Source organism: Silurus meridionalis, chromosome 8 (genome assembly GCF_014805685.1).
Source record: "Silurus meridionalis isolate SWU-2019-XX chromosome 8, ASM1480568v1, whole genome shotgun sequence".
NCBI lineage: Eukaryota > Metazoa > Chordata > Actinopteri > Siluriformes > Siluridae > Silurus > Silurus meridionalis.
In genome coordinates, this window is record NC_060891.1 from 20,691,412 (window position 1) to 20,715,815 (window position 24,404).

The 24,404-nt window shown below is 33.5% G+C and overlaps 2 long non-coding RNA genes and 3 gene segments (V, D, J or C); all 5 read right to left on the reverse strand.

Annotated features, from left to right (window-relative positions):
* Positions 1–827: 827 nt before the first annotated feature.
* Positions 828–1,386, reverse strand: LOC124389582. The segment is given in 2 exon segments: positions 828–1,162; positions 1,319–1,386. Coding segments are annotated over 2 exon segments (375 nt in total).
* Positions 1,387–8,145: 6,759 nt separating this feature from the next.
* Positions 8,146–8,871, reverse strand: LOC124389547. Its single transcript, XR_006926596.1, has 3 exons — positions 8,799–8,871; positions 8,540–8,627; positions 8,146–8,447 (listed from the first exon to the last, which is right to left on the reverse strand). It is a non-coding gene; the product is annotated as an uncharacterized LOC124389547 (long non-coding RNA).
* Positions 8,872–10,078: 1,207 nt separating this feature from the next.
* Positions 10,079–10,844, reverse strand: LOC124389545. Its single transcript, XR_006926593.1, has 3 exons — positions 10,723–10,844; positions 10,464–10,551; positions 10,079–10,375 (listed from the first exon to the last, which is right to left on the reverse strand). It is a non-coding gene; the product is annotated as an uncharacterized LOC124389545 (long non-coding RNA).
* A 2,646-nt stretch (positions 10,845–13,490) lies between these two features.
* LOC124389583 lies at positions 13,491–14,083 on the reverse strand. The segment is given in 2 exon segments: positions 13,491–13,894; positions 13,984–14,083. Coding segments are annotated over 2 exon segments (504 nt in total).
* Positions 14,084–15,846: 1,763 nt separating this feature from the next.
* Positions 15,847–20,334, reverse strand: LOC124389584. The segment is given in 3 exon segments: positions 15,847–15,890; positions 19,774–20,151; positions 20,255–20,334. Coding segments are annotated over 3 exon segments (465 nt in total).
* Positions 20,335–24,404: the final 4,070 nt, after the last annotated feature.

Genomic DNA, 24,404 nt, shown 5'->3' on the forward strand with positions numbered 1-24,404 from the left:
TTACCTGATCATCATCATCATCTTTTCTCTGCTTGTATTCTATATGGTGGTTGTTCAGCCTTTTATTAAATAACACAATTTTTAATGATTTTGTATTAATATATCAATATGATGTAAGGTCCAGTTACCAGGGTGACACTAAAACAGGTAGTATTAATGGTCCATTCTTCTTTATTTTATCTTTAGTGAAAAGGTGTAGTCAGTACTTCAACTTGTACTAGTCTTTTAAAACAGGACTATCTGTACTTCTACTTGAATGAAGGATGTGTGTAGTTTTGCTGTCTCTTTGTGCAGCCAAAATACTTTTAATTTTAATTACTATTCTATAGTTTATAATTGTTGCTTTATTACTGATTGGTTTTTAAATCTGATAATCTGCAATGATTTCGATATTATTAGTCTGAGTTACACATTCCCTGTTTAAAGTACAAGAGAACTAATAATGTACTGTTTCAAAATCAGCACATTAATTTAAACCCCTAATTTGCAGTCAACACTGTTATCAGAGGTGCTTTTATAAAAATTATACCTGAAAAACCATATGATTATAAAAAATTAAACACCTTCTGACGAGTCAGATTCAATAATTAAGCACTGTTGTGGGATAAATGTGATAATAATAGACAGAAACAGCTATAGACACTTACCAGCCAGCATGATTTGAGATAAGAGGAGCAGGATCATTATGCTGATTTGTTTCCTTTTATTTACAGAGAACAAACTATCACCAAAAAACACACAAACTCTTTGATATATCTGTCTGTTGTGTATTTTGGTCATAAGTACTTTGGTCTTGGTACAGTTAGCAGGTGTTGAGTGTGTGTAGGTTATGGGGTGGTGCAGTTCTTGTTCAGGTTAAAGATTAGGTTGTCATGCTGTGCATCCTGTTTTGCGCAGAAGTAGACACCACTGTCTGTGCTCTGCAAATCCTTTACAGTCAAATCCAGAGAGTGGCCATTTTTTACAGCAATAAATTTCTCTTTAAATTTGTCTTCTATTGTGTCAATAGTAACATAGTTGTGTACAATAAGCTCCAAGGATTCAAAGGGTCTTTGTCTGAACCAGTACATGGCGTTATAGGAGGTGTCGACCTGAGTACACTGAAGAGTCACTTTCTGACCCTCATAATCAGAAAGATCCGGGGATTGTCTTATACTGAGGCCTGAAAATAAAAATAAAAATAGAGCAATTGTTAGTTGAATGCAAGTATTGTATATATATATCAGTATATGTCATTCCAGTGTTCACGATTTAGCACAAACTGTTCTCTTTAGTTTTAGTAAACATTATAAATAGAAATACGTTTATTTATCCTTACCCTCAGATAAAAACAGAATTAATAATAGGATACCAGTCATGATTTTTACCCTCTATAATGCTAATAACAGCAGCTCATCTAGAGAGAAGCAGTTTCAACCTCTTTAGCCACGCCTCTCTTTTTTGGTATTTGTAAATGTTGACAAATGGATCTAGAAACTTTAAAATCTTACAGCTTTTTTCCATTTATGTAAGATTTTATTGTTATACTATCATATAACATTATCATATCGTATCGTATCGTATCATAGTATGGTTTTGGGATTCATTAAATTGCTATAGGATCTATTCTGTTGTAAATCTGATATACACATAAAAGCAAAGTAAATTAAACTGAACATAAATACTTCTGTGTGTAAGTCAAGTCAAGTCAAGTCAAGTTTATTTGTATAGCGCTTTTCACAACAGACATTGTCTCAAAGCAGCTTTACACAAATCAACAGTGATGATGAATGGTGTGAATTTGTCCCTGATGAGCAAGCTGTGCTGTAAAAGCAGAAGCAATTTAGGGGCAGGTACTAAATGTTGCATATATATGATGATTCACATACTTATTAACTTACATCAGTCATTTATCTTTAATATTTTGAAATCTTTAGGTGTTTAAGTCTTATAGCACAAAGTCTATATATAATATCATCAATATCAATATCAATATCGATAATATCAACTAATGCATACAACTTAGTTTTATTTATAGTTGTATTTTGCTGAGAAGACATTAACTTAGTCAGTCTTAATGTAAAGAGTTCTAGAATCTCTTCCAAATGCATTTTGGGGGAAAAAGGAGATACTGAAGAATATACTGAAAAACTTGAAAAATTTATGTTATTGTGAAAATAATTCACCCATTTATTGCTGTGAATGATGTGCTAAGAAGTAGAATAGATATAATTAGAGATTCTGCCTTGTTTTTACTTGAATGTAATCACTTTACACAAGAATCAACACTATGCTGTATGAAGCTGTAGTCTGTGGTAGAAAAAAATTATGAAGCCCTAGGCCTTACTTTTATGGATGTTTTTTAAAAATTTATGTTTGCTTGTCTTTTCACTCTTGAATGTATGAATAAAACAAATAATTAATGTGGGAAATAATTATTAAATTGGACATTAATTTGACATGTCCAATGTTCTGTATGTCATGTTATTTATTGTTTGTTGTTAATATTGTAGGTATTGAAAACATTTGACTGAGCCAAAATTCTGCACACTGGATTCTTACAGGTTGCACATTACCTAGTAGTATAGGTAGTATAGTACAATATAACTGCTTATATGATTTATATAAATACTACTAGGTCTTGCTGACATGAGAGAAAAAACCCTGTGGTTGGTGCATAGCTCAAAGAAGATAGTAGGAACTGATATTCAGTTTTTGTAATGAGTAAAGAGGATTTGCACTGTTGTGTGGTAGGCTGCACAGAAATAAACACCACTACTCTCTGGTGTAATGTTAGTCAAGTTAAGAAAACTGTAAAACTCGTTTGCTTTTCCAGTGATTACGATTTTGTCTTTAAATGTTTGCTCTATGCTTCAAATGTAGATACAAGGTATCCCATCAAGATAAATTCCTCGTTGTGAGATTTTTTGTACCACAGAATTCGATCATGGCCTTGAATGTTGTGGGAACATTTGATTTCTGCCAAGTCGCCCTGAGTTTTTAGGAGGCTGTGAGGAATTTGCAAACACTCTTTCCGTTTGAGGAACCTGTACAAAATAAAATGTAATTAGGGGATTAGCAAATAGAGTCTGAATTTAGGAACAAACTATTTGACTTATCTTATATAGTCTTATATTACCGATGACAACGAGCAGCAAACTGATCCGTTTGAGGAAAGCGTTGAAAAACATTGTGGCTAGACAGCAAGGTATACCAACAATGTAATGAGCTCTAATCTGTCTCTCTTATCTATAGTGGTGTACCATAAATAAAGGGTATAGTAGAGTAAACGTGTGGAAGCATACTGCCCCCATCAGACAAGAATCCTTAGCTCAATTCTGCAGCATGATTATTATATTTATTGTTTTACAACCATTTAAAAAATTTATTTTTTCAAATTAATGAAAGACATAATAAACAATAATTAAATGAATCTAACATATAGAAAAAAATTAAATAATCAATAAATCAATAAATATTTAAAATCACATTACCGTTTGTTATGTATTAAACAAGTGTTTTAAAAAATATATAAAATTGTATTAAAGAATAACTTATTTTTCAACTGTTTACTTTTTTGCGAGTGAGTAGTGCTAATTTTGAAATAAAAAAATCTTGATTAACAACACCACATCTGTCAACAGCTGTATATCACAGGTTTTTACATATGAATGTGTCCATCCTAATATGCTATTATTTCAATAATTACACCTCACATAGTGACTTGTACACTACTGAGCAAAATATGTGCCAAGCACAAAATGGTAAAATATTATTCTTTCAATGGTCTTTACAAAAACAATTATTTAGATTGGTTTTGCAAAAAAATCTTCCAAACTTCCAAGAGTTGGTATTGTCAAATTTAGTGTTTATGTCTTTAAACAGCTGATGTTTTTCACCCCACACACATGAATTTACATATCATAATTTCACCCTTGTGTACAAGCAGACTATGAAGGTGAATTTCCTTGTGTCTAGTTTTGTCTTCAAAACAGTTAATTGCATCTTAATTAAATTAGCAAATGATGGCACAAGAGGTCTCAGGATTGTATTTGTTTCAGTACTGCTAATATTCTGACCAATGAATTGCTTTTAAGACCATTAAAAAAAAAAATTTAAATGGTGTGAAAATTGTTGCCATTTTTAGTCTGATCCATTTTCTTGCACAGGAGTGTATTTAGATGGGTTTCAGCAACAAAGCCAAAAACTAAATAGTCATGTAATATATATAGTGATGTTTTCTGGATATTTATTTAGAAGATTTTTATTTGACTGGATTTCAATGGAGTCTAAAGTGTTAGCACTTTGTAACCATCAGCAGTAAAGTGCTAACTTTAATTAAGTCCTAATGATAATCTTTCAGTAGCGATGCAAAATGCTGTTTTGGTTCTTTTTATTGCTTTAAAGAAAAAGAAAAAGAAAAATGTCAGTGAATACCTCATTTGGCAGCTGGTGTTGGGTAATTAATAATAAAAAGCATAATTACATCAACATCATTGAATCTAACTTTTAAACTTTTCTAAGTTTAAATATATGGTACAATCCAATGATACTGGACCTCTACGTAAAGTATTTGTAGCAGATTATGTTGATCATGTTGATTTTATCTATTGGAAAATAAACATGGCATTTTAGTTAGAAGACTAGAATATAAAGTTAGCACTTAGGCAGAAAATGTTTCTTCGAAGCATCTAAACTTTCTATGAAGTCTCTTCAGTGATGCATTACACACATAGTTTATACTGTACTTTCCTTTATTTCCTCATTTAGGTCTTCCCACTGAGTGAAAGATTAGGCAACTCAGGTTATAAATGATAATATAAAAAAAATTAAAAATTAAAAAACAATAACACACAAAATAAATGTTACAATATTACAGAATGAAAACATTGGATTTTATACTATTTATTTGTTTTTTTATATATTTTTGTTCTTTAAATATGGAACTAAAATCAGTAGACAACATTAATCCATCTTAAAACAAGAAGAAAAAAATGCTACTAATGTTCTCACTTATCTACTAAAAAACACTTTTCTTTTGGACACCTGTGAGATGTACAAAACCTCCAAGCACCACTTATCAAAATGAATGAATCAACAGCACCACCTAGAGACCATTAATTAATTTTAGTGTGCTAAAAAATGATTTGTGAGCATGGCTTGTGTTGTGTGGTAGATCTCCAGGTGTGGCTTGTGTTGTGTGGTAGATCTCCAGGCTCATCACAGAACACAGACAGTTAGTTGTTGGACAGTTAGTGGGAAGGATAGTTAAAGTTTCGTTTTTAGTGCATAAACAACAACATTTTATAGGAAGTTAACTACTATGTAGAATGTCACAAATTAGGCTTGACAGCATAGGGATTACTTCAGAAATAAAACTGAACTGAATATTCATACACAGTATGATGCGGCCCAATGGAAAGTTAATCACCCCAAAGAGGATTATTTTCCTATAACAGCACACCCCTAAATTAGTTGTGTATAAGTGCATAAAATTTTATACAACCATTCGCCAGTGGTTAATTATTTTGTGACATGAATGATGTAAACATTGATTTTTACCTATTTATATAAACAGAAAGCACAAAATAACCCGAACACACCGAAAAACCAATGTGGAGATTCTTGATGTAAACAAATGTCTTCTTATAGAATTAGTTTAAAATTGTTTTGGAGCATCCACTATAAGATGTTCAAAAGTGCTGCTGCTTTTTAAAGGATTGATATTCTATCAAATACTGTATAAGCTGTAAATGATTAAATTTTATTTAAGCAGTTGTTGTAAAAAGCTAATAACATCTAAACAGGAATTTTATTATTGGATCTGATTGAGAATTCAACAACAGAATGGAAAAACAATATAATGGATAGAACTGTTGAGTATATAAGAGGTTTTTGTAGGAGAGTGAGGGAGTTTGAAGCACTGTGCGGTACTTGCTGCACAGTAATACACTGCCGTGTGTTCATCTGCACTCAGTTTAAGAAGATGGAGTGTAGAGTGCTTTGCACCATCTCCAGATACATTAAAGTGACTTGAGAAAGGCGTTTAAACATTTGGACTTTTGTTGCGTATGTATGCAATAAGTTGCATGGAAGTATCATTAAGGCTTCGTCGATACCACAGTATCATATATAATGATGAAACACTGTGTTTGCACTGAAGTTCAGTGTTTTTTCCCGGAAAATCCAGCAGGTCAGAGGACTTTGATGAATGTCATAGTTTTGCTGCTGTCCTGAAAATAAAGTCAGAAAATAGATTATTGTAGAACTTTATTATTGTGCTAAATAGTTTGAGCTCTATAGTTAATAACTTACCCTGTATTAAATGTAACACAGTCAGAATGATAATAGGTTTCCTCATCTTGAAGGCTTTCTAAGATGTGAATAAAAGGGGATTGTTTATAATTAAAAAAAACAATCATTACATGATTCTGCTCAGTGATGAAAACGACTCTAGTCTGTTACAGAAACATACAAATTGCTCAGTAAGAGTTTCCACCTACATCTCTCTCTCTCTCTCTCTCTCTCTCTCTCTCTCTCTCTCTCTCTCTCTCTCTCTGTGTGTGTGTGGGAGTGAGATCACATATCCATGTCTTCCATGTCTTCCATCCATGTCTTCGGCAATATTCATATTACATCACATCATTACCACAAACTGTTTGCATGCCGTTTTTTGCAGATCCTTTTTTTGGATTGCTCGCTATTGTCTTTTGCACAACATTTTGTTTAGATTTTTGTTACTTACAATGTTCACTTTACGTCTTTTACACACCGCAGTGTGCAATATACAACAGGTTTCGTGTTTTGTGTATTTGTCCTGTGTTGTCTTGCACTGTCCTATATTGTCCTGCACTGTCTTGTCTTGTCTTTGCACTGTTTGCACCAGGTTGCACACAATGCACTTTATGTGGCGAGGACACTTACTAGTCCTTAGCCCTGTATTTTCTGTGATTGTTGTTGTATGTAGCACCAGGGTTCAGTTGGAACATTGTTTCATTTTACTGTGTACTGCGTCAACTATATATGGTTGAAATGACATTAAAAGCTTCTTGACTTGACTTGACTTGAGGTGCTAGATGTTATGCATGGAATAATGTAATTAATGAATACTATTCTTTCAACATAAAAGTAAATCCAGATATGTGTACTCCCATTATAATACAGTACTGGAGTTTATGGTTCAATGTAACTCTTGTTTCTTTTGTTAAACTATTTAAAATAAATGAAAAAAAAGATTTTTTTTTTTTTACAAACAAAATTTCAGCTACATTTATTTTTGACCAAAGTATAAAATTAATGAAGTATTATTTTTCATATTATTATTATTATTAGTAGTAGTAGTAATAATAATATTACTAGTATATTTAACCCCAGAAAACTGTGAGGAACAGTGATTTTGTAAATGGACTAAAGGTAATACATATTGCACTTACTATATCACTAATAAAAAATATTTCAGCAATATTTCTAAACTATTACATATTAAATAATCGAAATACTGTACATTATTTTGTCATATAAATGTGTCATTTTTTAATTTAAGTAACTGAACCTAAACATGAAGCTATTTTAGCAGAACATAAAATAACAAATCTACTAAAATTGTTCTTACTTATTTGCTGAAACCTAATTGCTGGACACCTATGAACAAGGAAATATAAACACCTGCATTTAGTTGATTATATCTACACTTGAATAAATTTAATAAAAAATGTAAAGATTTTAATTGAATTAAAAAATCAACAGCACCATCTAGAGACCATGCTGAGACCAATTTATGTCACATCCTTCACAAAGCTTACTCATTTTCATACAGCCTTCTGGCAATAATTAAATTGTATTATTTTTGGCAAAATATTAATAAGGAAAACATTATGATTTTACCCATTTATATTTAAACAAATATCTAATAGAATTAGTTTAAAATGTTTTGGAGCATCCACTATAAATGTCCTTGTGCTTTATCTGTTGCTTAAAAAAAGAATATTTGATCTAATGTAAGAATATCTTATGACCATACAGTATTATGTGAATTACAGCCAGATGTTGTTGTAGAAAGCTCATAACATCTTTAGAGCAGATTTAAAAATTCCACCACAGTATGGAATGAATGATGAGTACAAAGGTTTTTGTAGCAGAGTGAGGGAGTTTGAAGCACTGTGCGGTACTTGCTGCACAGTAATACACAGCAGTGTGTTCAGCTGCACTCAGTTTAAGGAGATGGAGTGTAGAGTGCTTTGCTCCATCTCCAGATACGTTAAAGTGACTTAAGTAAGGAGTTTCAACATTTGGACTTTTAAAGCGTACATATGCAATAAGTTGCATGGAAGTATCATTAAGGCTTTGTCGATACCACAGTATCATATTAAGTGATGAAACACTGTGTTTGCATTGAAGTTCAGCATTTTCTTCCTGAAAACCCAGCAGGTCAGAAGGACTTTGATGAATGTCATAGTTTTGCTGCTGTCCTAAAAAATAAATAAATAAAAAACAAGTTAAGTGTAGCACAATAATATTGTATTGTACACTTTGTGTCCTACATACTAACTTATGAACTTACCCAGTATTAAATGTAACACAGTCAGAATGATAACAATTTGTGTCCTCATCTTGAAGGAATTCTGCTCAGTAATGAACACGAGTTTAGTCTGTTACAGAAGCATGAAAAGATTGTTCAGTAAGAGGTTCAGTTTCCAGATGGGACTTTGATGAATGTCATAGCTTTGCTGCTTTCTTGGAAAATGAATTTAAAGCATAGTTAATTATAGAGCTTTAATATTGTGTGGCATTTGCACCATGTAAGTATGTTTTTAACTTACCCAGTATTAAATGTATTATAGACAGAGTGATAATGTGTGTCTTCATCTTCTGAGATTCTGAGGTGTAAATGACAAGTGTTATAGAAATGGAATTCTCAGAGGAGCCCTGTAATAAAGAAAAGCGCCCCCAGTCGGTTGCAGAAACACTTACAGCTTGTTCACTTTGTGAATTAATCAATACTATGCTTTCAACAAAAAAAGTAAATCCAGATATGTGAAGCTAACCCGGTGTTCTGTTCTACGTTGTTGAAAGTTTTCATACTTAAGCTGTGAAAGGAAAATTTTTAAGAGCTCAACACAACAGCTTTTATGATGCAGAAGCCACTTTAGTTTTTGATTGTGAATATATTATTCAGCTTGTTTTGTTGTTTATTTCAGAAATCCTTGTGATATATTCAGTTCGTGCTGGTCTGACTTTAATAAAATAGTGTTTAAAAATTACTTTGTGTTTAAGTCAGTTTTGTGTTTGTAGACCATAACGCATAAAAGGGCATTAATGGGAACATTAAAGAACGTTCTTTAAAAAAGTAATTACATATTGCACTTACTATATCACTGATACTAATAAAAAAATATTTCAGCAATATTTCTAAACTATTACATATTAAATAATCAAAATACTGTGGATTAGTTTGTCATATAAATGTGTCATTTTTTAATTTAAGTAACTGAACCTAAACATGAAGCTATTTTAGCAGAACATAAAATAACAAATCTACTAAAATTGTTCTTACTTATTTGCTGAAACCTAATTGCTGGACACCTGTGAATAAGGAAATATAAACACCTGCATTAAGTCGATTATATCTACACTTGAATGAATTTAATAAAAATATTTTAATTGAATTAAAAAATCAACAGCACCATCTAGAGACCATGCTGAGACCAATTTATGTCACATCCTTCACAAAGATTACTCATTTTCATACAGCCTTCTGGCAGTAATTAAATTGTATTATTTTTGGCAAAATATTAAAAACATTATGATTTTACCCATTTATATTTAAACAAATATCTAATAGAATTAGTTTAAAATGTTTTGGAGCATCCACTATAAATGTCCTTGTGCATTATCTGTTGCTTAAAAAAAGAATATTTGATCTAATGTAAGAATATCGTATGACCATACAGTATTATGTGAATTACAGCCAGATGTTGTTGTAGAAAGCTCATAACATCTTTAGAGCAGATTTAAAAATTCCACCACAGTATGGAATGAATGATGAGTACAAAGGTTTTTGTAGAAGAGTGAGGGAGTTTGAAGCACTGTGCGGTACTTGCTGCACAGTAATACACAGCAGTGTGTTCAGCTGCACTCAGTTTAAGGAGATGGAGTGTAGAGTGCTTTGCTCCATCTCCAGATACGTTAAAGTGACTTAAGTAAGGAGTTTCAACATTTGGATTTTTATAGCGTACATATGCAATAAGTTGCATGGAAGTATCATTAAGGCTTTGTCGATACCACAGTATCATATAAAGTGATGAAACACTGTGTTTGCATTGAAGTTCAGAGTTTTCGCCCTGAAAACCCAGCAGGTCAGAAGGACTTTGATGAATTTCGTAATTTTGCGGCTGTCCTGAAAAAAAAAAAAAAAAAAAATTAAGTGTAGCACAATAATATTGTATTGTACACTTTGTGTCCTACATAATAACTTATGAACTTACCCAGTATTAAATGTAACACAGTCAGAATGATAACAATTTGTGTCCTCATCTTGAAGGAATTCTGCTCAGTAATGAACACGAGTTTAGTCTGTTACAGAAGCATGAAAAGATTGTTCAGTAAGAGGTTCAGTTTCCAGATGGGACTTTGATGAATGTCATAGTTTTGCTGCTTTCTTGGAAAATGAATTTAAAGCATAGTTAATTGTAGAGCTTTAATATTGTGTGGCATTTGCATCATGTAAGTATGTTTTTAACTTACCCAGTATTAAATGTATTATAGACAGAGTGATAATGTGTGTCTTCATCTTCTGAGATTCTGAGGTGTAAATGACAAGTGTTATAGAAATGGAATTCTCAGAGGAGCCCTGTAATGAAGAAAAGCGCCCCCAGTCTGTTGCAGAAACACTTACAGCTTGTCCCTTTGTGATGTTCTGCCCACATCACTGTTTGTATGCAAGCATGATTTTGTGGTCACCATAACATATCTGCCAATTTGGATTGCTTTTTGCATGTTGGAATATCATTATATATATGTGTGTGAGTGTGAGTGTGTGTGAGTGAGTGTGAGTGAGTGTGAGTGAGTGTGTGTGTGAGTGTGTGTGTGTGTGTGTGTGTGTGTGTGTGTGTGTGTGTGTGTGTGTGTGAGAGAGTGTGTGCGGGGTTTTATTTATATACAACATACAGTAAATGTATAGCCTGTTCAATTAGTATGTGGGAAGTGGTTTTAATCAGTAGAGGTATAACTAGTAAATTTTTATTGTATCTAATGTATTCTATTGTAAGAGTCACTTTATAATGAACTATTGTACCTTAATAAATCACATGTTAGAATTGCATAAATGCATACTATAATGTAAATACAGGTAAAGTAAACTGAAAGTTTCACCCAAAAACACAAAGTGCTCCATGTGGATAAAATGACTATGGCAAGTCATATAACCACTCTTTACTACTGTGCTGAACAGAACAGCATTACTGAATGCTAAGCATTTTAACATGCTGAATGCAGACCATTGAGGTGAATCAGCTGAATCAGTGAAATGGGACTAGGTGTGAATATTTTGCTTTTGTCATATAGACCTGGCAACCATGAATGACAAAGCAATTGCTTGTTAAATATCAGTTACATACAAAGAGCAAAAAAGTAAACCATGAGGAAACTGCAAAAAGGTTTCATAGCAAAGACTGGAGATATGTTGATAACACAGCTGGTATTGTATACCACACAATATAGCTTACAGCAGTTGAATTATTTGTATACAGCAGTTAAAGTTTTTGTATCAGAAAGAGGCGACCTAGAGCACTGTGCCTCACTTGCCGTACAGTAATACACAGCGGTGTGTTCTGTTGCTCCCAATTTGATTAGATGAAGAGTTGAGTGTTTTTCACCATCTCCAGATATGTTAAAGTGATGCACAAAAGGACTCTCAACAACTCCATTTTGGAAAAGTACATGTGCAATAAGTTTCATGGAGGAATCATTGAGGGGTTGTTTATACCATGATATCATAGAGAATGCTGAAACACTGTGTTTGCAGTAAAGTTCAGCATTTTCTTCCGAAAAACTCAGCAAGTCAGAGGGACTTTGTTGAATGTCATAGTTTTGCTGCTGTCCTGAGCATAAAGCAAATACATGATTTTTAATACAGAATGTAGTCAAATTTTGAATATTTAGTTTATTACAGTAGGTAGCTTACTTACCCAGTACTAAATGTAGCACAGTCATAATAAAAACAGCATGTACTTTCATTATTAATAGTTTCAGAGGTTAAAAAGTCAAACAGGCTGTAATGCAAGTACTGTATATAATACAGCTATAGGCGAGCTACATTATTAGCTATAGGCAAAGTGACTAGTTTCCCTAGTCTTTACAGTTACCCATTGTGACATAGCAAAGTCCCACCCACAACATCACTTTGCACCATGGTTTATATATATAATATTATATTCATATAAATTCAAATATGATTAACGAGATGATTTTCTATAACAGCAGTTCTCATTGTTTAGGTTGCATTAATACATTATTGTTTTTTATACACAAAAACTTTCTTTCGGCTTCTCCCATTAGGGGTCGCCACAGCGGACCATCCGCATGTTTAATTTGGCACGTTTTTACGCTGGATGCCCTTCCTAACGCAACCCTCCCCATTTATCCGGGCTTGGGACCGGCACTAAGAATTATGCATTATTATTATTAAATAATTAATTGCATTATTTTACAACACAATACAGGAATCTCAATCATCGATGTAGTTTGTGGTGATTGGAACAAAATATATTTACATAAAATGAAACTATATTTGTTTTATTGTTATATTATTTATATAATTGCTGATTGGCCCATTTCAGCCCAGAGTATATTGAACTGAAGGGCATCATTTGCCCCTGCAGCTCCTGTGAATGAAAGTAATTAGTTAATTCAAACTTGTAAAACAAAGCTTTAAAGCTTGTATGACAATTTTTATGATTTGAATAACTGCAGATTTTGGTTACCTTGGAAACAGTTTAGTGAATGTACCAGTATTAAAATCCAGATAATATTATTGGTTATTAATGTTTTGGATGTAATCCATTTAAAGCATGCAGTCTGTAGCTGATCTGGGATATAACATGTTGATATAAATGAATGTTCACAATTGTGTGATTTTAAATGCAATAGTAACAAATTAGCTTTTTCCTGTGTCTTGTCATCTAAGTTATTGCCCATATGTTTTTCATATGCGTAATAGGAACAGAAATAATTTACATTACTGAAGTAGAAGAGCTCCATCTAGCTCAGTGGATGGTCTAATTGTGTGGAAATCTCAGATTGCTTTTTTATACAGTACACTTCTATTTATTAGTGCTTATAATTGCATTCAAGAAAGCACATTGTGCAGGTTGTCATATAGTGAACATTGTAGTGTAGACATATTGAATGTATTTAAAAGTTCTGATTTTAAACATTCAACAAAAAGATAGAAAAAATGTATGTTTTTGTAAAGTGTGTGTGTATGATCATGTATCTCACAATATTTCTGATAATCATGCTGGCACCTTTTCAAAACTCTTATGCAGGTGTGATAGAACTGTTGAATAAACTGCCAGAGAAAGTTTTTGTGCAAAGCTGAGATGTTTTGTATCACTGTGAACACTGGCAGCACAGAAATACACTGTACTGTCATCTGATGAAAGCTCCTTAATAACAAGAGTGCAATTCTTATTCGCATCTCCGTTCATTTCAATTTTCTCTGTAAAATTAGTCTCTACATAGTCTTTTTTATTCCAGAGATACCCCATTAACTCCAGAGTGTGGTTTGCAATGTTTCTATACCATAATATGATGTTGTAATTATTTAGGCTGTGCAGACACACAAGCTCCACTGAATCTCCTTTGGATTTAATCAGATCAGAAGGACTCTGCTGGACATTGCTGCTGAGGACAGGATCTACGGCAAGAGAAACAGTGAATAACATTACAGTATAAATTTGAGATGGCATTGTCAAACCTATATTTTGTCAAGTTTTAAATAAATACCAGTGATCCAGAGCAGAGTGGAAAGAAAGCAGAGTTGAACTTGGATCATGTTGCCTTTTGGGTCACAGTGAAGCCTTTGAATTACAAACAGCTTCCTCATGTGTTTAAAAAAGCATTATTGTTTTACTGAAATTCTTTAAATGAGGTAGTTTTTAGATGAGGCATGAGCTCCCTCTTGTGAGCTTCAGGCCAACAACAACACAGACACATACCCAATCAACTGCCTCCCAGATTTACAGATTAGACAATTTGCATGTGCATTAACCCAAAATTACTGTAAAGCAGGTCTGGTGTCAATATATGAGTGTGTGCTTGAAATGGCTTGATTACTATCGGGTTGTAGTACTGTCTTGTTTTAAGCTTTGAATCTATCTCAACTAATAAATAAATAAAAGATTATAGAGATTAAATAGATCATTTTCACTACTATTTTAGGAAAATATTTAATGTTCAATTTAAAATTCATTACTGGGTGATGCGATGTGGCCCATTTTGTGGTCACTATTACCTATTTAAATATTTTTCTATGAAAACACACCAATGTGTTTTATTTTACATATAACACAGTAATTCACCTAATTAATTTTAATAGTTTTTTTTATTTACCAAATACTTTGTGCTACATTGTGATATTCCTTACATTTTGACAGCTTTAAACAGTCATTTCCTAACCATTTTTTTTTCTTTCAAAGTTATTATCACAGAAAAGAGATGGGATTGAGAACATAAAAGAACATAATAATAAAAAACTTGATTAGAGACATCGTTTTGAATATTACAAAGCTCTGACACTGGAGACTCCTTCTAAAATACCAAATAAATATATCGTCAGAATATTCCATCATTTTCATCAATAATTCAACATTTCTTCTTCTTTTGGCTTCTCCAAATAGGGGTCACCACAGAGGATTATCTGTCTCCATACTACTCTGTCCTCTACATCTGCCTCTTTCACACCAACTATCTGCATGTCTTCCCTCACCACATGCATAAACCTCCTCCTTGGTCTTCCTCTTTTCCTCCCTCCTGGCGGCTCCATCCTCAGCATTCTCCTACCGATATACCCCATGTCCCTCCTCTGCACATTTCCAAACCATCTCAATCTCGCCTCCCTCACCTTGTCTTCAAAACGTCCTACATGCTAAATGCCACATTTTATTTATTTATTAGGTTTAGTATAGTTGCTATTGTACAAAAAGCAGGCAACAGATTCAAACATTTAACAAAGCTGTCCAACAAAGTACTTACTTAAACACAACCGTCAAATGTTGTGAGAAAAAGACAGCTGTGTTTTAAAACAGATAAGATCAGCTTTAGTGGTTTGTACAGTTTAAAAGAAAGAATGTTTAGAATCGGTAATTCCTTTTTGTAATAAAGTAAGAAAGCCTCGCACCACTGTGTAATACGTGACACAGAAATAAACTCCTTCACTCTTTGGTAAAAGGTTGGTCACTTCTAAAGAGCCATATCCATCGAATGCGTCTCCACTGATTTTAATTGTGTCTATAAAATCGGTCTCTAGTTTGGAATTGTTGGATATCATATATCCCAGTAAAATTAATTCTTTATCCTTGGTTGATTTGTACCACAATAAACGATCATACGTTTCAATATTATGGGAGCATTTAATCTCGGCAGATTGTCCTTGATTCTTGATGAGTTCTTGAGGTGTTTGCTGAACAACCAACCCATTTGTAAGACCTGTAAAAAAAGATGCTTTTTTTAAGAGAAGGAAGTAATATTAAACTTATATGTGTCACAGAACAATGTTATTACCTGTCAGCAAAAGTAACAAACTGATTAACCTGAGGGTAAATCCGGACATGGTGCTGTGAGCTGGTATGTAAAAGTGATATGATCTGCTCAGTCAGATCTCATGCCAGTCAGAATTGCACATACTGGATCAGCTGAGTGTGAAAAAAAAAAAAAACATGTGGGGTCACACTGCCCTCTTCAGATCACAAACCCAGAGGAAAAAACCCATCAATTACACTTGCGTCCTATTTTCATATATTGGGGTATCAAAAAACATTTAAATTAATTTTTATTCTACACTTCCTGAATTTCTCATATTTAGTTAGCATCATATATTAATACAAGCTTATCATAAGTTGGAGAGACAACTCACTGTTTGTTTACATACAGTATATGACAAAAGTGAGTACACCCCTCACATTTCAGCAACCATTTTATTATCTTCTCAAGGGACAATACTATAGAATTGAAACTTGGATTTATTTTAAAGTAGTTAATTTACAGTGCAGCTTGTATAGCAGTATAGATTTATTGTCCTCTAAAAATAACTCAACATACAGCCATTGTTGTCAAAAAAAACTGGCAACAAAAGTGAGTACACTCTAAGTGGACATGTCAAAACTGTGTCCAAAGTGTCAATATTTTGTGTGAGCACCATTGCTATCTAGCACTGCCTTAATCCTCCTGGGTAGTGAATTCATCAGAGCTGCACAGGTTGTTGCTGGGATCCTCTTCCATTCCTCCATAATGATATCACGGAGCTGCTGGATGTTGGACACATGGCACTTCTTCACCTTTCACTTGAGGATGCCCCACAGATGCTCAATATGGTTCAGGTCTGAAGACATACTTGGCCACTCCATCACCTTCACCTTCAGCTTCCTCAGAAAGACAGTTGCCATCGTGGAGGTGTGTTTGGAGTCGCACCGTTTTCAGCCCTTCAGCCAATTTTCTGTCTGAAAACATTCATTAGGTAACAAAAATTTTAACTCGTTTTGTATTAATAATAGGGCTGTCAAAATTAATGTTACTGCAAATGCATTTTAATGGCACTTATTTTATTAACACATGATTATGCTGCACGCATTTCTGTTACCATTTATATAAAAAATATAAATAAAGAAATAAATAAATTAACTAATAAATACATACAAATGTGCTGAAAAAAAACAGCTGATGTCCTATATTTAATCAGATAAAAAATATATTTATAATTTTTTAACACTAAACATTTGTTTTACTGATGCGCCTAGTCTCAAATCAAGCACCAAAATCCGCCATGATGCACACTCTGCAATTAAACTTAAATTACTGTCCTTTTTGATCGTAGAGATAAGAGCAAAACATCAGTCAAATCTGTAAAGGTGTACATTTATTCTTTGCACTTATAATAAAAACAAAATCCAGTGCATTTGTAAAATAAAGAAAACACAGAGGGTGCGCTCTCTGCGGCCTGTGTCTCCTCTATTTACAGTCACATGTATAAAACAAATTGAATCTCAGTGAGTATTTGCCTCACTGACATAATACATATATGTATAGAAAGCTTGACATGTCTACTTTTAAATAAACAATTTTACATCAAAAACAAATATTCTCTGTTAATGTTATCTGTATGAAAGTTAGAAGAGGTACAGTTTCACCAGTATCAGTTCATTAACATGTCGAAACATAGCAAAAGTTGGTGTATTGATGAGTTACATAATTTTAAACAACATAATTCCTTTTTTTTTATTTTTATTTACATAAAAACATTTACAAGAGTATTCTTTAAGGTACTTTTAGAACAGATAAAATGTGCATGTGCATAACAATCATGAGATTAATCACAATTAAATATTTGAATCGATTGACAGCCCTAATTATTTTACTTATATAATGTGAGGTCCAGTTCCCAGTGTGACACTAAAACAGGTAGTAGTAATGGTTACTTTCAACTTAAGTACATGTCAGAGCCCAAACTTCTTTACTTCAACTTGAGAAAAAAGTATAGTTAGCACTTTAACTTTAATCAGTCTTTTAAAACTTGAGTATCTGTACCTCTTTGTATAGTTTTTACAGTCTTCTTGTGCAGTACTGTATAATCAAGTATACAGTAGGTTTACTGGTCGGCGCTATATTGGGTTTTGTGTCTTGTCTTGTGTCGTCTGTCTGCACTGTCTGTCTGCACTGTTTGCACCAGGTTGCACTCGATGCACTTTATGTAACTTGTGTTGTAGCTCTATGTTGTTTTGTTTGTTGTTGTTTAGTGTAGCACCAGGGTTCCGGAGGAACGTTGTCTCATTTTTACTGTGTACTGTGTACCACTGTGTATAGTAGAAATGACAATAAAAGCCTCTTGACCTCTTCTTAAGTGAAGGATGTGTGTACTTTTGCCACCTCTGACACCATCTGACCCAAACAAGTTTATCTTAGACTTATCAGACCACAGGATATTCCAGTAATTTATGCTCTTGTACAGGTTGCTTTCAGCAAACTCTTTGCAGGCTTTCTTGTGAGCCAGCTTCAGAAGAGGCTTGCTTCTGGGATTACGGCCATGCAAACTGACTTGTGGCAGTGTTACAGTGTATGCTCTGATCACTGTCAAGTGGACTTTTTCAGCTTCTGCACCTGATGCAAAGCATCAAAGCAACAATTCTAATACTAAAATCTTCACATAGTTTTCAGAGCTGCAGAGGTGCCATGTTGAACATCCAGTGGTCAGTATGAGAGAATTGTACTCAAAGCACAACACTTTAACTGCTCTAATACAAGATACACACATTTGTATGGGCCTATCAAGCAAACAAAAACATGAACATGATGAATAGGTCATGTGGCTTTTCATGGTTAAGCGACATACAGCTGTGACCACTTAGCTGTTGCTCACTTTTGCTGCCAGCTATTTTGACAATAATGGCTGATTGTTGAGTTACTTTCAGAGGATAGCAAATCTATGCTGCTATACAAGCTGTACATTGACTACTCTATTACTACGTTTTATTTCTATAGTATTGTCCCTTGAGAAGATTTACTAAAATGGTTGCTTAAGTGTGAGGAGTGTACTAATTTTTGTGAGATATTGTAGATTTGGTGATAATCTTTTTGTGTAAATGATAAATCATAATCAAAAAGTACGGAGGGATTTTGGAAACCCTGTACATTCTGATGAGCTGTGAATGTAAAATAAAAGTGAATGCTAAAATTAATTTTAATACAAAATTTAAGATGGTGTCTAGATGCTGCACTGAAATGAATTTTGGGGTCCAAAAGCTGCTAATATTTTCATTTCCTGACAGGATAATTATATTTCTGAACTCAGTTTCTAAATGAAACCTCTAAAGTTTCTCTATGTATTCTGTGCAGGTCATAAGGAATTTGGGAAAATAAATTACTGACAAGTCAAGTCAAGTAGGCATTTATTATTCTTCCACCTGTATGTAGTAGATATCTCATATCTCCCCCAATAAGACAGTAGACACAATGACACTGTAGTACCAACATGTACAGTAGATTGTAAAAGTACAAATTAATTGTCCATATGATAATAAATACTGTACATGTAAGCACTGACAAATTGTGCATGATCCTCAATACATATTGCTCATGCTCCTTACTTAGTTCCTGCTTTTAGTTGCTGTCTGTCCTGAATAAAAATTTAGCATTTTCTCCTTGGGTTACTTTCTGATTGTCTGGTTTTCTGCCTCCACTTCAAAACCATGCAGGTTGGTGAATTAGCAACTCTCACCTGCCCCAATGTGTGACTTAATTTGTTAATGTGTGTATTAATGGAGCCTTGTAATGTTCCATTTAGTATAGGGTCAGAATCCACCATGACCAAACTATGAATTAAATGTTGAGCAGTGAATCAAATAGTTATTCACATTTTACTTTTTATTAGAAAATATTATTAAGACATGCAAATTAAATCACATATTTAGAGAATTGTTGTAGGCCATGAGAAAACATTGTATCAAATGCAAAATATTAGTAAAATATTAACTATAACCCTGAGCATCGTCATGCAGTTTATTGGCAATAACTCAATTCCAGCACTTATCTCCAGGTGTTCTGGTTTGGGGGTAATGTAGATCAGATGAAGGTTTTTGTAGTGAAATGAGCTAATATAGAGCACTGTGTAATAAGCTGCACAGAAATACACAGCACTGTCGTTCACTGAAACATTGTTAATGGTCAAAGAGGCATTGTTTCTCCCGTCACCCTTCAGCTTGATCTTCATTTTAAAATCTTCCTCTGGATTTGGAGCATTATTTAAAAGGTATCCCATTAATGTAAATCCTGTGTCCTGGCTGTGTTTGTACCACAGTATGCGATCATAGTATTGTTTAGTGTGCGCACATTCAATCTCAGCAATTTCGTCTTTAATTTTTATGAGATCAGAAGGATCCTGGATGACACTACAAACACCAGAACCTGTGGAAAGAAAAAGAGCATTCAAGATTAAACTCGAAACAAAAAAGAAAAATAATGTTTTGTTTCTAGGATATATATGATTTTATACATTGCATAAATTCACCTGTGAAATACAACAGTATGGCAGTAATTAGAGCAGTAACCATGTTGAGTCTTTCTGTTGTGTGTTTGTGAGTATGTGTATGTAGTGCTGCTCTAAATAAAACTAAGAATAAATTGACGTGTAATGCCCTTTTTTGTGTTTAGAAAATTATCCCTTTTCTTGCCCTATCAGATAGTTCATCAGATGTATAACTATCTTACTGTGACATTTCTAATGAAAGAGCGCCCTCTAGCAGATTGCAACTTGTACAGTATGGTATTATTTTCCCTCAATTTAAATGCTGGTGTTAATGTAAATGTAATCTTTATTTTTATTTTTATTTATCATATTGAATGATATACAGTATTTATATAGTGTAATGTTAATACTTGTTTGGAGATTCAAGCTCAAACCCTTTTTATATTCAGGACTTCAGAAAGATTTATAAACTTAAAAAATATATACAATGCATTCTGAAAGTATTCAGACACCCCTTTTTTCAATTTTATTATGCTGCTGCCCCAAAACAATAAGTCATTCAAATAGATTTTTCCCCCTCATTAATCTACACTCAGTTCCCTCATAATGTTAAAGTAAAAACAGAATTCTATAAATGTGTTTGTTTGTTGCCCCCCAATTTTCCTGATTTTTGCTGAGATGTTTCTACACTTTAACTGAGTCTACCTGTGGAAAATCTTTTTTAAGAAGCTTTACTAGATTAGATTTGCTCTATAATGAATGCATTTATCTGTGATCATGACTTACAATGATATAAGTTTGTTGTGTCATACTGCCCCCTCTAGGTGTTTCCATTTCCTCCTAAGAGTTTTTGTACAGATCTACCCTCTTTCTATATCACTGTGTTCTCTCACGGCACAGAAATACACTGCGCTGTCATTATAATTCACATCATTCACTGTGAAAGAACCGCTCTCAGGAACTGATTTTTTAGCTGAATATTTATCATTGTTGTTGAATTTTCCAAAGTCAGGACTGCTATAGCTAGTAGTGTACACTATGAGCTCCATACTCTCTCCATTATATTGACGATACCAGTACATTTCTCTGTAAGTTGAACCCTTGGTGTGTGAGCAGTTTAATGTGGCTGATTTGCCCATTTGGGCCCAGAGAATATTGGGCTGATGGACATCATTTGCCCCTGCAGCTCCTGTAAATAAATAGTAGATAAAATGTCAATTTCACATATGTGAACTGGCAGTTTATTTTATATTTTGAAACGTAATCATATAAAATAAAACATTTGTGGTGTTATGGTTATTTTGTCACTCTGTTGTATTACAGAGGCAAACAGCTGATGTTATAATTACCTTGAATCAAATAAAGTGCCTGAAATACTGTTATAATCTTGATCATGTCTCTTGACAGTAAGACTACAGACTAAATCAAAACTGTGCAAGATTAAACCTGTGTCAGTGATGTAGGATGTGACACTCCATAACTCCACCCATTTTTACATGTGTAAAATGTGATATTTAAGATAAGATCATATAAACCTTTATTCATCCCACAGTGGTGACATTTTCAAGACTGCTAGAAATTTAGACTGTTTGCATTTAATATACTCAGTCATTGTAGTGTTAAAAACTGAAGTGAATATAATTAGTGCAAGTGTTCCCACTCTGTGTTCTGCTCATTTCTTTGCAGGTGTGTTCTTACCTGGAGATGAGATAACACCATGATGCACTATGAGAAGAAAATAAAGAGGCAGGACGTGGGTGTGTAAAGTCAGCTTTTTACTTGGTTTTGGGAAAACCAGAATCAGAATCATTACAAGTACAAAGCATAAGTCAGAATACTAGCATGCAGGAATGCAAGCGACAATCCATGATTGCAAATCAGTCAAACAGGGAAGGGTCTAGTTTTATTTTTGTTTTGTTTTTTTTTTTGGTAAAATTGGAAGTGCAGCAATATAATTAAGCTGCTAACAATAATCAGGGCTCTTGTGTATAAATATATTTCTTTTTTCATATATCTCAGTTTCCTAACATTGCCTGCTTCTGTGTGTGTGTGTGTGTGTGTGTGTGTGTGTGTGTGTGTGTGTGTGTGTGTGTGTGCAGCATGTTGTCACACTGCCCCCTTCAGGTGTCTCCATTTCTGCCAGACTGACAAGGTTTTTGTACGGCTCTGTCCTGTAGTTATGCCACTGTGTTTACTTACAGCACAGAAATACACCGCGCTGTCAGCATCATCCACATTGTTCACTGTGAAAGAGCCGCTCTCAGGAACTTTTTTAATGACTGAAAATTTACTTTTGTTTAATTTTTCATTAAAGTTTTGAGTGCCAAAGTTAGTAGTGTACACTATGAGCTCCATGCTCTCTCCAGGATACTGGCGATACCAGTCCATCTGATTGTGATTTATATCCTTGGTGTGTGTGCAGTTTATTGTGGCTGATTGATGCATTTCAGCCCAGATTAGTTTGGGCTGAGAAACATCATTTCCTCCTGCAACTCCTGTGGATAAACAATATATATTATCTTCTTGGTCTTTTACTAAAAACTACATATTCCCTGTTTTGTGACATGATCAGTAGTTATACTATTAGTGTGGATTCAGTTTATTTATTGCAAATAATATTATTATTATTATTATTTTATTATTATTATTATTATTATTATTATTATTATTATTATTATTATTATTATTATTATTATTATTATTACCTTGAATCCAGTAAAGTGACTGCAAAAAGACTAGAACTATGATCATGATGACTCTTGGTGACAAGACTACAGACTGAAATAAGACTGTTCAAGATCATTCAAATGGTCATGTAGGATGTGACATTATGACTCCACCCAAAAATCCATTATTTACATTTCTCTATGAGTCATAATCACTCATTTAAGTGATATAAAGAGACCTGTTTAAAAGATTGCTTTATTTCTTTGTCTTTTTTGAAAGACTTGATTGGCCTAATTTTAATATGAGTTACATGGTGTTGAAGAATTGAAAAAAAGCCATGTTGTTTCATTAGGCTTATTGACTGGTTGTACAAATATCAACTGATAGCTCAGTGGGTAAAGTGTTTGTTTACTGATCAACAGGTCCCCACAAGGTTGTGGATTCAAGCCCTAACATCGCCATAGTAACATTTTTATTTATCATTAAAAATCAAATAGTTTGTCTTCTTTGTGACATTAAACTGTAAATCTATTTGTTAATTAAAGAAATCTGTTTAAAAGAATGCTTTATTTCTTTGTCTGTTTTTGAAAGACTTCATTGGGCTTCTTTTAATATGAGTTACATGGTCTTAAGGTATGGAAAGGAGCCATGTTGGTTCATTAGGCTTATTGACTGCATGCATGAAGTGGTACTGATAGCTCAGTAGGTAAGGTGTTGGTTTAATGCTCCTCAGGCCACCACAAGGTTGTGGGTTCAAGCCCTGGCATTGCCATTTAAAAAATTGTATTTATCTTTAAAAATCCAAATAGTTTGTCTTCTTTGTGACATTAAACTGTAAATCTATTTGTTAATTAAAGAGACCTGTTTAAAAGATTGCTTTATTTCTTTGTCTTTTTTGAAAGATTTGTTTGTCCTACTTTTAATATGAGTTACATGGTGTTAAGGTATGGAAAAGGAGCCATGTTGTTTCATTAGGCTTATTGACTGGTTGTACAAGCAGGACCTGGTAGCTCAGTTGGTAAGGTGTTGGTTTACCGATCAGCAGGTCCCCACAAGGTTGTGGGTTCAAGCCCCAACCTCACCATAGTAAAAGTTTAATTTTTCTTTTGAAATCTAATAGTTTGTCTACTTTGTGACATTAAACTGTAAATCTATTTGTTTATTAAAGAAATCTGTTTAAAAGCATGCTTTATTTCTTTGTCTTTTTTGAAAGACTTGATTGGCCTACTTTTAATATGAGTTACATGGTCTAAAGGTATGGAAAGGAGCCATGTTGGTTCATTAGGCTTATTGACTGCTTGCACAACGGGAAACTGATAGCTCAGTGGGTAAGGTGTTGGTTTACCGGTCAGCAGGTCCCCACAAGTTTGTGGGTTCAAGCCGTGGCCTCGCCATACTAAAAGTTTTGTTTATCTTTCAAAATCTAATAGTTTGTCTACTTTGTGACATTAAACTGTAAATCTATTTGTTAATTAAAGAAACCTGTTTAAATGATCGCTTTATTTCTTTGTCTTTTTTGAAAGAC